General features: G+C 35.1%; 1 protein-coding gene across 1 annotated transcript in view; it reads left to right on the top strand.

The window, feature by feature from the left end:
* RGS1 (REGULATOR OF G-PROTEIN SIGNALING 1) overlaps positions 1–13,913 on the top strand; it is a 39,741-nt gene that overhangs the window by 19,081 nt on the left and 6,747 nt on the right. Inside the window, exon 7 of the mRNA XM_090015282.1 lies at positions 7,047–7,135. Coding sequence (XP_089871408.1) covers positions 7,047–7,135 — 89 coding nt within the window. The remainder of the gene's footprint in view (positions 1–7,046; positions 7,136–13,913) is intronic.

Here is a 13,913-nt window from a genome sequence, read left to right as displayed (position 1 = left end):
GGTTCATCTAATTCGAAATCAAAATAAACTCGTGCCTATGAGTTTCGATCTACGTGTAGAGAATAGAATTCCCTACATTTTTCGTGAACAATGCCCCTTCTAGCCGAAAAACCAGATCTTTCTAAGCGAATCGGCTCGTTCGCTTCGTGTGGTGGCTGCGGTTTGGTGTCTGTGGTTTGATGCTCAGCTCTCTCCTCCCATTTGTGTAGGTTCATCCCTTGGTTATGCAAGAAGAAAACCAAAAAATATAGAAGTGGAAGATAAAGAAAGAAGGAAGAAGGAGAATAGAGACAGACTAGAGAAGAAAAAATCAAAAGAGAGACAAATAAGGGGGGCGTGAGCTCCTCCTCCCTTTTTATAAGGTGTAGGGACTAGATCAAGGGGATAGGGCAAATCTCAGCCCTTGATCTAAGTCCCTCTAACTTTCCTTCTAATTTGTTTAAGTTTCGTATTCTCTTTTTTTTTTTCATTTGCCTTGTATTTATTTATTTTTTCTATCTATTGAACTTAGGTTAGTATTATTCTATGTAATATATATAATGTATATAGCCTAAGATGCGACCCCCATAGGCTGGTCGACAAAGCAAATCCTAAGGGATCAAACTAGCTGTTACGAACCCCAACGACTAGTTGGTCATTCAAAACATGACCAAAAATAGAAAAAACAAAATAAAAAAATAAAATATTTAGTCATTTTAATAATAACCAAAAAACCTAATCTAACCTAAAGTATAGGTTAGGTATACTTAACATAAATCCTAAAAAGTACACAGAAAATGCCTAACAACTAAATACACAAAAAGTATACCTTGGTATACTTTGAATACATGAAAAAGGAAATACAAGATAAATAGAAATACAAGATGAATAGAAATACAAACAAAATACTTAAGTATATACTTAGATATATACAAACTATACAAACAATACATGTATCTTAGCAATAAGACTTATTTCAACCTTGTTGTGAAACTCCTAGCAAACTATCAACCACTATAAGTCGCTGACTAACATTAGCTGGACATTGTGGTTCAAGAATGACTCAGCCATCTAGTTGATCCCTTGGATCACATGTTATATCCATTGAATAAGCTTATATTAGATTGAAATGGACCTAGAACAATCCTTCATGCCATGCATCAAGACTGTGAAATGAAATGGGGATCTTCGAAACACGAGCTTAGATTCACAAGGGCAAGTGTCAAGAATGACACTAAAGCATAACCCTTAAAAAGGGTATAACTGGAAACAAAATAAAAATAAAAATGTATTCTTTATTGATATGAAAAACCAATTGCTTAAGAAGCATTGGAATAAAATGCAAGAGGGGCTGCACCCCTTTATATACACAGCTGAAAGAGGACTCAATAGAGCTGTTGGTCACAGTCCAACAACTCTATTTAGAGTTGTTGGAATGTGTCAGTCCAACAACTCTATTGCTAGTCAAGTCTGGACAGGATTTGACTAGCAACAGTCATTCTAGTTCAAACTGAACTAGATGACATAAAGAGAAAAAATAAAAATAAAGAAAAAAAATTACAGAAAAGAAAGAAATGAAAAATGTATTTATATATATATATAATTATATATATATATATAGTTTTACATTTTAACACTCCCCCTCAAACTTACGGTACAATGAGCGAAAGTTTGTCTAAGAGAAAGTGAAATCGAGGAGCAACGAGAGGCTTTGTAAAGAAGTTTGCTAACTGATATTCTGAAGTGACATATGGCAGATCAATTATCTTGTGTAGATATTCCTCTCTGATGTAGTGACAATCCATTTCGATGTGTTTGGTGCGTTCGTGGAATGTTCTGTTACTGACAATGTAGATCGCACTTTTGTTTGTGAAGCCTTTGTTGCTTCAGCTCTCATGTCAGCAAGCAGTCGTCAGAGCTAAACTACTTCCATGGTCGTGGTTGCCATGACTCTGTATTCAGCTTCGGTGGATGAGAGAGATACCTTCTGCTGCTTTTTACACCTCCACGAGATCAATGATTCTCCTAAAAAGATACAAAAGCCAGTGGTTGAGTGTCTGTTATTGGGATCGCCTCCCTAATCAACATCAGTATATGCAATTAAATCAAGAGAAGATGAGGAAGATAAGAAAAGTCCTCGTGAAAGAGAGGACTTGATGTATCTGATAATATGCATGACTGCTCCCATATAAACAGAAGTAGGAGCATGTTGAAATTGACTTGCTGTGTGAACAACATGTGTTATATCTAGTCTGATAATGGATAGATAGGAAAGTGCCCCGACAAGCTGTCTGTAAGGAGTAGGGTCTGCAAGAAGTTCTCCATCATCAATCTTCATTTTAACATTAACAACTTCTGGAGTGTCAACTTTCTTATCATCAGTAATACCAGACCTGAAAACAATATAAAAAACAAATTTAGTCTGAGATAATAAATATCCTCTAGGAGAATAAACAACTTCAATGCCTAAAAAATATCTCAGCAAGCCCAAATCAGTCATTTCAAAATGAGATTTAAGAAGTGTTTTGATTGTTTCAACTCCCTGTTTATCGCTTCCGGTGATGATCATATCATCCACATAGAGAAGAAGCACAATGATTCCTGCATCAGAATTCTTAATAAACAAAGCAGTGTTAGTTAAACAGAATTGAAAACCAATATCAATCATAACACGACTAGACCTATCATACCAAGCTTTTGGTGCTTGTTTAAGTCCATAAAGAGCTTTTTCTAAGCGAAGGACTTTACTCTTAGGAATACTTAGACTAGGAGGGGTTCCATGTATACTTCTTCACCTAGCTTTCCATTTAAAAAAGCATTTTTGACATCCATTTGAAAAATAGACCATTTTTTGATAGAAGCTAAGACAATTAAGGTTCGGACTGTTGTCATACGAGCCACCGGAGCAAAGGTTCCTTCATAATCAATCCCATATTCTTGGGCATAACCTTTGGTTACTAAACAGGCTTTATATCTTTCAAGAGTACCATCACTCTTGGTTTTAATTTTATAAACTCATCGATATCCTATGGTTTTCTTTCCTGGAGGAAGATCTTGAATATTCCATGTAGAAACCTTTTCAAGTGCATCTAATTCAGCTTTCATGGTTTCTATCCATTTGATATCATTTTTTGCTTGAAAATATGTGGATGGTTCTTCATATGAGTGAATTAATGCAATAAGTGCCCTATATGTGGGTGAAAAAGACTCGTATGATACAAACTTTTTAGGAGGCCTCGAGACTCAGGATGATTGTCTAGTTGGAATGTTAGAATATTTTTCAAGTGCACATGGAGGATTAGACTCTTGTCGCCTGGAATATTGAATACTAGTATCTCTATGAACTTCTTCATTTTCAACATTAAGATCAATAATTCTTTGATCATCATCAAAGTTACAGTCAAGGTCATATTCATCAAATGTTGATGTTAGATTTAACAAAAAGGAGTACTCAGTGACGTCTTTTAATTTTCTAAAATCAAAGAAGCTCTTCTTTTCAAGAAAGGAAACATTTCTAGACACATATAGTTTATTATTTTTGAAGTCAAAACATTTATAACCTTTCTGGTTTTCAACATATCCTAAAAAGGCACAGGGAATCGCACGAGGGGAAAGTTTATCATTTTTGTCAGTAAATATGAAACATTTGCACCCAAATATTCTTAGTCTAGAATAATCTAGAGAAATGTTCATAAGTTTTTCAGTGGGAGTGATATTTTGTAACGAAGAAGATGACATCCTATTAATGAGATAAGTGGCAGTTAAGACAGCTTCTGCCCAAAAGTCTTTCGGGACTTGATTTGCTATTAATAAAGTCCTAGTGGTTTCTATAATATGACGATGTTTTCGTTCTGCCAGTCCATTTTGTTGAGGTGTATAAGGACAAGATCTTTGATGTGTGATGCCATCAATTTAAGATAATTTTGAAAATCTGTGGATAAACTCTCCCTCTGAATCTGTGCGAAAAATAGTAATATCATTTTGAAACTTGTTTTTAACCATATTATGAAAAGTTTGAAAGTATGAAAATACTTCAGACTTATGTTTGAGAAAGTACATCCACGTATGTCGGGAGAAATCATCGACAAAAATAACATAGTAAACAAATCCTCCTTTAGAAATTACTGGTGCAAGACCCCAAACATTCGAGTGTATTAATTCAAGTGGTCTTGAAGAGAAAAAGGTTCTGTTCTAAAATGGTAATCTTTTCATTTTGCCAAGAATACAATCTTTACAATCAAATGATTCAGAGTTACAAAATTTCCCTAGATTTGGAAAATGTTGGATTTTGGCTATACGTGGGTGACCAAGTCTCTTATGCCACAGTTCCAACTCTATTTTTTGAATATTATAACAAAAAGCTTTCTTCGACATTTCCAAAATATCCATGTAATAGAGTTCCCCTTCTCTATGGCCTTCCCCAATCAGCTTGCCTGACTGACGATCCTGTACCCAAAAACCATGAGAAGAAAAAGAAATATTACACCCATAATCAGAAATTTGAGATACAGATAAAAGATTTAAATTTAATTTTGGAACATGTCTAATTTCTGGAATTGAAAATTTCTTTGTTTTATAAATTTTTTCAAAATTTTCTATTCCTTCTATTTCAAGAGAAGTCCCATCAGCAGTAAAGACCTTTGACACACTTGTTTTATTTTTAACACATTTGGATAGACTTTGATTATTTGGGGTCATATGAAAAGATGCACCAGAGTCAAGGAGCCAAGAAATTTTACCTAGATCAGAAAAAGATGAGGCTGCTGCGCCGGTTGAAGCTTCAGATGAGGAAGAGGCACCTTTGATGAGAGGCTGAAGAATCTTCATTAGTTGGGCCAGGGAAACAGGTGTATCCTGATCTTTAGGCTCCGATCCAGCAATTACAGCTCTTTTTTCTCTCAGCTCCTTAAGTTTGGGACATTGTGGTCTGTAGTGTCCCGGTTCATGACAGCGATGACAAATAACTTTCTTCTTATCATAGTCACCATTTTGTCGGTTAAAGTGAGGAGGCCTATATGATCGAACATGATTCCTTGGTCTAGACACGGCTAAAACGGAATCGTCTTCAATTTTTAAAGAACATTTTCGGAAACGATTTTCTTCCATTGTTAACTCTTCAATAGTTTCAACAATAGAAGGAATTTTTCCCCGGTGAAGTAGGGCCGATTTAGTGGTTTCAAATTCCGGCCTTAATCCAGTGATAAACTGGTAAAAATGTTCAGCATCGAGTTGTTTTTGACGAAGCTCGATGTCTTCGGCACAATGCCACTTTGGTTCTAAAAGGAAAAGTTCTTTCCAAAGTTCGGACAACCCATTGTAATATTCACGAATAGTTTTGTCTCCTTGTGTCATTATTCAAACTTTTTCTTGGAGGTTGCACACGTGTGCAATATTTTTAAGGGAATACATATTCTTAAGGTATTCCCATGCCTTATCGGCATGATCAAATTTGGCAAGACTTGAACATTTTTTAATGTCAACGCTATTGATAAGCTATGACATTATCTTCGCATGAGATATTCTCCATTCTTTCCATTTCTTCTCGTATGAGGCAATAGCCTTGATTTTCTCTTCTTTCGATAGAGAGACTCTTTATCTCCCTCCTTTTTAGTAAGAGATAGCTTAGGTTTCGAATCAGAACCATCCACAATCTTCCATAGGCCTTTTCTCCATACATGGTGGTTCATGATTGAAGCCCATGTTACATAGTTCGTATCACTTAGTTTCATAGGCATGATGGTGACTTTATCATTGTCATCCATCGATTACAAGGAGAGAAAGAATAAGGATAGAAGAGAAACAAGAAGGAAAATGAAAAAGAAAGAAGAAAAAAACAATACAACAAGATGTGAAATCTTCCCCAATGAATTGATAAAACACTTCTCTTCAAGTGGCGAACACTTTTGCAAATGGGCACGGAAACCGAGGCAGCTTTTTTTCAAGATTTAGTACTTCCGCGGCTCTGATACCATGAAATGAAATGGGGATCTTCGAAACACGAGCTTAGATTCACAAGGGCAAGTGTCAAGAATGACACTAAAGCATAACCCTTAAAAAGGGTATAACTGGAAACAAAATAAAAAAAAAAATGTATTCTTTATTGACATGAAAAACCAATTGCTTAAGAAGCATTTGAATAAAATAAAAGAGGGGCTGCACCCCTTTATATACACAGCTGAAAGAGGACTCAATAGAGCTGTTGGACACAGTCCAAAAGCTGTTGGACTGTGTCAGTCCAACAACTCTATTGCTAGTCAAGTCTGGACAGGACTTGACTAGCAACAGTCATTCTAGTTCAAACTGAACTAGATGACATAAAGACAAAAAATAAAAGTAAAGGAAAAAAATTACAGAAAAGAAAGAAATGAAAAATGTATTTATATATATATATAATAATATAATAATATTATATATATATATATATATGTACAGTTTTACATTTTAACAGACTGCTATCTGCTGGTCGATAGCCAGTGTTTAACTCTAGTCTTGTTCTGATTGTTTTGGAAACTATTTTGGTTCATAAGGACTAGGTTGCCTTCAATTAGGGTGACTACTAGCAATATCTGAAAGAGAGTTTGACCTAGACAAGCATACAATGCACTAGAATCGTATCTTCCTGCATTAATCCCATAGTATGTGACTTTATTAGCCACTGCCTACTGAAAATTAACCGAGGACCTAAATGCAGATTTTCCTTTGTTCATTACATGATTTCAAGTGTCAAAATACTGATGTTTTCTTACTTCATTTTCGGAAACATGCTTGCTTGGTACTTTATCTGTAATTGAGAAAATAAATGTGATGCATGCATTCAGTGAAACTAAGAGGAAGACAGTCCTCCATCACCTTACTGAGTTCAGTATATTCACATTTAGAATTTCTAGAAAATGTGCTCATCGAGAAATAGTTCCTCCTGTACTTGTTGCCTGTAGACTAACAGATGCAGGCTTAGGCACTGTAATGTCGAAAAGATGAGAAACTTCATGCATGTTAATGCTGGTAATACCAATATTAGAGAACAATGCCTTTTCCTAATGTTCTAAACCAACATTTGTATAATGCAGGGACTTGGCTTTCTGCTTACATTATCAATGAGGTCCATGAAAATACCCCATGGCTTCAAGTTGCCTCTAGATTCCTTTTGCTTTTAATGGTATGCTTTCTTGCAAAGAACCTACTTGATGTTGTTTCGAAATTTGAATTTGATTTTATTAATTATTAGCTCATATGGGCTTCAGTTTACAGAATCATTTGTCTTGCTCAATATATTTATTATGAAAACATGATGCCAATGGTTCTTATCAAACAAATTTGCATTGGCAGTTGGGGCCTGCATGAGCCAAGTTGATTGTCGGCTGAGCTCTTGCCAGATGGGGTTGTTACCACTGTAATGAGATATGCGGAAATACAAAAGGGTTCAATAATAAATCAAATAACACAAGCACTTAATGTGCAAATTACACAAACCCACTATGGGGTGAAAGCCAAAAGGCAAACAAATATTATTCAAGAGAGAAAAGAGGAGAAAACTCCTTACAACATTTGAGAGGGGGGAGACCTCTTTTTATACAAGAGGGAGGCTACAAAAAGGAGGGGGGCATTGGGGCTCCCATAAGGAACGTTGGGGAGCCCCAACGTTCCATTATGTGGGGCCCCCAATGGTCCCTTACAAAAAAAAGAATAAATAAAAAAAGAAAAGAAAAAAAGGAAAACATAAAAATAAGAGAAAAACCTAAAAATAAAAATATATGGTGAAATGACCAAAATACCACTATCTGGCATTTTGGTATAAACATATATATATATATATATATATAAACACCCTTCCTCAAACTTTACGGAGAGAAAACCGAAAGTTTGTTAAGGAGAAACAGAAAGCGAGAAGTTGGAAGCGCTTTGGTGAAGAAGTCGGCCAACTGATATTCTGATATGACATAAGGCAATGAAATTGTCCCTCTCAGATATTCATCTCGAGCATATTGACAATCCATTTTAATATGCTTGGTGCCCTCACGAAAGGTATGATTGCTTGCAATGTAGATCACACTTTTGTTGTCACAGAACATCTTTGAGGGAGTTGAGATGATGACTCCCATATCACAAAGAAGACTTCTGAGTCATACAATTTTCATAGTTGTAGTCACCATAGCCCGATATTCAGCTTCAGTTGATGACAAAAATACTTTTCGTTGCTTCTTGCACCTCTAAGAAATAAGCGAATCCCCTAAGAAAATACAAAAACCAATAATTGAAATTCGATCATTGGGATTACCCCCCCCCCCCAATCTGCATCAGTATAAGCAGTCAAATCAAAAGAAGAAGAAGAGAAAAAGAAAAGCTCTTTTGAGATAGTATTCTTGATGTGTCGCACAATTCTCATGACAACTGCTATATGAACTGTCGTAGGGGCATGCTGAAACTGGTTTACTGAATGAACGCCATGAGCAATATCTGGCCAGGTGATAGACAAGTAAGTGATCCAATTAATTATCGATAAGGAGTAGGATCATTAAGTAGAACACCATCTTCAAGTCTTAATTTGGCATTTATAACTTCAAGAGTTCCTACTTTCTTATCATCTGAAATCCCCGACTTAGCACAAAAGTCTGCTGCCAGCTTCATTTGGGATAAAATATATTCTTGCTGTGCATAGGCCACCTCAATACCAAGAAAATATCTCAGAAAACCCAGGGCAGACATATCAAAAGTTTTCTTTATAATAGATTTAATGACATTTATTCTCTCTTTGTTAGTTCTTGTGATGATCATATCAATATAAAGGAGAAGAATTACAATAGAATCACCTATTTTTTTTAACAAAGAGAGCAGTGTCAGTATAACATGAAACAAAACCCAAGTTAATTAAAACATCACTAAACTTGTCATACCAAGCCTTGGGAGCTTGTTTAAGACCATACAAAACTTTCTTTAGTTTCAAAACTTTTCCATTTAAACTCATACCAGAAGGAGGATCCATATAAACCTCTTCACTAAGATCTCCATTTAATTTTTTTTTTTAACATCAAGTTGATAAATATGCCATTTTTTTATAGAAGCAATTGCTATAAGAGCTCAGACACTTGTCATTCGAGCAACTGGGGCAAACATCTCATCATAATCTATCCCATACTCTTGTGCATATCCTTTTACAAATCTAGCTTTATATCTTTCTAAAGATCCATCACTTTTCGTTTTTACCTTAAAAACCCATTTACATCCTATGGGTTTCTTTCCTTGAGGAGGATCCACAATTTTCAAGTTTGGGCATTCGTAAGTTCATTAAGTTCTTGTTCCATGACTTCATTCCAATGTGCATATTGTTTAGCATCATTATAATGAGATGGTTTATAAAAGGACTGATAGAGAAGTTCTAAAATGTGGTGAAAAAGACTCACAAGACACAAACCAATTTGGTGCTTTAGAGATACGATTTGACCTTCTTTGAGATGATTCTTCCAAAGACATATTTTGAGAAAATTTATCAAAAGCACATGGATGAGTATTTTCATTTCTCCTAGTATAAACTTGAGTATTGTTTGTTATATGTTCATCTATACTTTATGAGATTCATTTCTTTCATTGTAAAAAACTTGATCATTTTGATTTTCAACTTCATTGAGAGGTTCAATATTTTCAATTATTTTCAATTAAATTTGGTTCATCTTGTCGGGGTAGTAAATCAAATAAGAAAGAATAGTCATTGTTTTCTTTTGGCTCAAGATTTGCAAAACCATCTTCTTCTTCAAGGAAAGTAACATCTTTTGAGATATAACGTTTATTATTTGATAGATCAAAGCATCAATATCCTTTTGATTTTTCATCTTATCCTAAGAAAACACATTCAATAGCCTTCGGGGAAAACTTATCATTTTTGTGGGTAAGTACATAACATTTACAACAAAAAATTCTTAGCATTTTGAAATCCGGAGACATATTATAAAGTTTTTCAAAAGGAGAAACATTTTTTAAAGACGACGAAGGAGTGATATTAATAAGATATGTTGAAGTTAAAGCGGCTTTGGCCCAAAAAAACTTTGGAATATTTTTAGAAATTAGAAGAGTTTTAGTTGTTTCTATAATGTGCCTATATTTTCTTTCCTGAAGACCATTTTGTTGCGGTGTGTTAGGACAAGATCTTTGATGACAAATTCTATTTTGTCGTAAATAAGTTTGAAATTCATTTGACATATATTCTCCTCCGGAATTCGATCTTAGAATAGACAAATTACTTAGAAATTGATTTTTGATCATTACATCAAATCTTTAAAGATGGAAAACACATCGGATTTTCTACTCAGAAAGAAAATCCATGTGTATATAGTGAAATCATTAACAAAGATTACATAATATAAGAAACCTCCCTTAGACATGATAGGAGAAGGACCCCAAACATTAGAATGAACTAATTCAAACAGTCGTGTAGAGACAAAGCTTCTTTGAGAAAAATGAGTGACTTTTAATTTACCAAAGATGCAATCTTTACAAGACATAACTTTTTCATTACAAGAGTTTCTCAAAGAGGAGAAAAGATACATCTTTGAAAATTTCGGATGGCAAAGTTTCTTGTGCCAAACATCTATACTTTCGACATTTATAAAATTACAAAATGACTTGGATGGTATTAACAAAAAATACATAAAATACATATCGGTCCTCTTATGGCCTTGCCCAATCAGCTTCCATGACTAGAGATCTTGCACGGTTAGGTGAGAAAGAGACTTAGCATACTTGATCGATAATTTGAGAAACAAAAAATAAGTTTAAATTGATTTTTGAAACCACCTTTAGCTTTGAAACGATTTTTTTTTGAGAATGTTTTAAATTAAGTGTTCCAATGTTTTCAATTTTCAAAGAAGTCCTATCAGCCGTTGAAACATAAGATGTTATGGGAAATGAATGGACATTGGAAATGATGTGTTTATGAAGTATCATGTGAAAAGAAGCAACATAGTCCAAAATCGACATACCTGGAGGAGATGAGGAGGTTGTGATAACGACACCCAAAGTAGAAGAACACTTGAGATGATGTTGAAGTGCCTTCGAAATTTGATTTATGGTGTCTTTAATGTCTCCTTCATTGTTAACTTTTTCTTTACTTTGAACATTTTCACCAACCGCAGTCACTATTCCTTTGAGCTTAGGACAAACCGGTTTGATATGACCCGGTTCATTACAATAGTGGCATATGACACCCTTTCTAAAGACATTATTTTTGGCAAAGTGGGGAGACTTATAAAGCTTAACATTGGATCCTGACCTAGTAACGGCCAAAATCTCATCACTTTTATGAGTCATGTCAAGAGTTTCCTCTTGGCACACTTCAGCCAGGTTATCTTAAATAGGTAAGGCCTCCCTTCTACGAAGAAGGGATGCCCTTGTTCAAATTTCGGTCTATGACCGTGGATAAATTGAAAGAAATGTTCTTTCTCAACTTATTCTCTTCTTAATTCAACACCTTTCGGAGCCACCCACTTGGGCTCAAGAAGTGCAAGCTCATCCCAAAAGGGAGACAAAGTACCAAAGTAATCTCGGACACTCATGTCCCCTTGTTTAGTAGATTGATTTTTTTCTTGACAAAAAAACTGTCTAGCTAAATCTTTTTGGGTATACATACCCTTAAGAAAGAACAAAGTTTCATTGGCTCTTCTAAACTTAACAATGTTGGCACAAATTTTTATGTGAAATCTCCCAATCTTCTACCGTAGTTTGATGCTCACTGATTGCTTTAATGCGGTCTTCACCATCAAGAGCTTTTTCGATGCCATCTTCAATCTTGGTGAGGCTCAATGTTGGTTCAAGAGTTGTCCCCATCACAAAACCCCATAGTTTTTTGCCACGAAGGTCATTCTCCGTGGTTGACGCCCACATCAAATAATTTGATTCGTTGAAAAACAATCAAATAATTTGATTCGTTCAAATCCTTTCTGTTTATATACTGAATAAAGAAAAGCAACAAGGTTGTCGTCCTTGCTCTAGATCAACCCTGATAGTCAAATGACCAGCCAAGATGACATAATTTGTGCTCATCATCATCCAAGCTCATGCAAGCCGAACTGGCATGTTTTTTTTCTTTTTCAACTGCATTTCTTGTGGATTAATTTAAAGTTGTGAGCAAGGTTGTAAGTATCGTATCGTTACCCATATCGGTTGGGCTCAAAGTAACACCGTAGCATATCATATCATATCTTAAATTGTTAATAAAAAATTTCCAAAAAAATCCATAAAAATCAAGAAAAATCAAGAAAAATCAGAAAAAAATAGCAAAAATTCAGAAAAATCATATCACATGACACAATGATGAATTGTACTAAAAACAACCATAAAATCACATATGAAGCATTTATGTCTCTATGAGCTGCATAAAACATCATCAAACATCAACTATCTTACAAGAACAATGCAAAATATTAAATATCTTGCAATTAAAAATATGCCACAACACCCATACTTCCATATTACATAAACAAAAATATTATGGCAATAGTTTCACTCGATTTTCAATTGGTTTTCACTCATTACTTGAGTGCCCTATTGCCATGCCAAATCATCTTATGCCATCTTTGTTGGAGGAGTGTAGAACCTGATTTCTACCTTGATATAAATCTTTAATATTTGCGGTAAGTTGGTGGGGGGTTGTAGGGGGGCACCGAACCCCAAGACGATTTTTTTTGGAGAGTAGCTTTGTAATTTTACTCTTAATAGCGATTTTTTTACCTTAACCCATTTTTTTAGTGAAAAAATGGTGGAAATGCACTTTTTTTTACCTTAACCCACTTCTTTGGGTGAAAAAATAGTGACAATGCACTTCTAATGGCCTCTAGACAAATGGAGAAGTCGGCCCTCAAAAAGTATTAAAAATCCAAAATGAAAAAAGTAATTTTCGGCCTTTTTAAAGTGCCCTGAAGGTGTATTGGCACGATACACACTCGTATCGCGATACAAGTGTGTATCGTATCACAAAACCCAAAAGTATCGATACGTATCATACGATACTTACAACACTAGTTGTGAGAATTAATCCATGGTTGGAAATAACCTATCCTTAATAATCATGTTTTAGATTTTTTAGTTCTGTTTTTTTGGATCTGTACATTGCTATAAATCATGGTAAGTTTAGAACAATATTATCCTTTTACTTGGAATACAGTGACAAGCAGATCTTGGCACTTCTTATGCTAGAAGAAATTGTGAGAAAAACAATATTACTTCAGATACGTAGAATAACTTCAGATGGGTTGAATGACACTGGAGGGTGAGTGCATTTACTTGTTGCTTATAATGGTGTGACTACTTTCCTAAAGGAAAAATCAATTTGTCATCAAGCTTCTTGCTTTCACTGCTGGTCATGGTAGCTTGATTATGCTTTACTCATCCCCTTCTAGTGAACCACATTAACTCTGTGGGATACAACAACAACAACAACAACAACTACTACGCCTTCATCCCAAAACAATTGGGGTCGGCGATATGAACCAACAAAGAAAATTATTCTGGGTCTTCCACATGAATCCTTCTCCTCCAATCATTTCTATCCAATGCCATGTCCTCGGTGAGGTTCAAAGCATTCATATCCTTTCCTATCATCTCCATCCAAGTCTTCCTAGGCCTACCCCGACCTCTTTTAACTAATATATTTTCCCATTTCTCCATCCTTCTAACTGGAGCATCATTAGGCCTTCGCCGAATATGTCCAAACCACCGTAAACGATTCTCTCTCATCTTATTTTCAATAGGTGCAACGCCTACCTTCTTACGTATCTCCTCGTTCTGAATCTTATCTTTTATTGTATTTCCACACATCCATCTAAGCATACGCATCTCAGCTACACTCATTTTTTGAATATGATGTCTCTTGACAGCCCAACATTCCATACCATATAATAAAACGGGCCTAATAGTCGTCCTATAAAACTTTCCCTTCAACCGCAATG

The sequence above is a fragment of the Nuphar pumila genome, chromosome 8 (assembly GCF_984573655.1).
Source record: "Nuphar pumila chromosome 8, dmNupPumi1.hap1.1, whole genome shotgun sequence".
NCBI classification, from domain to species: domain Eukaryota; kingdom Viridiplantae; phylum Streptophyta; class Magnoliopsida; order Nymphaeales; family Nymphaeaceae; genus Nuphar; species Nuphar pumila.
Note: the sequence above shows the minus strand (reverse complement) of the source record. Positions and strands in the feature narration are given on the sequence as shown.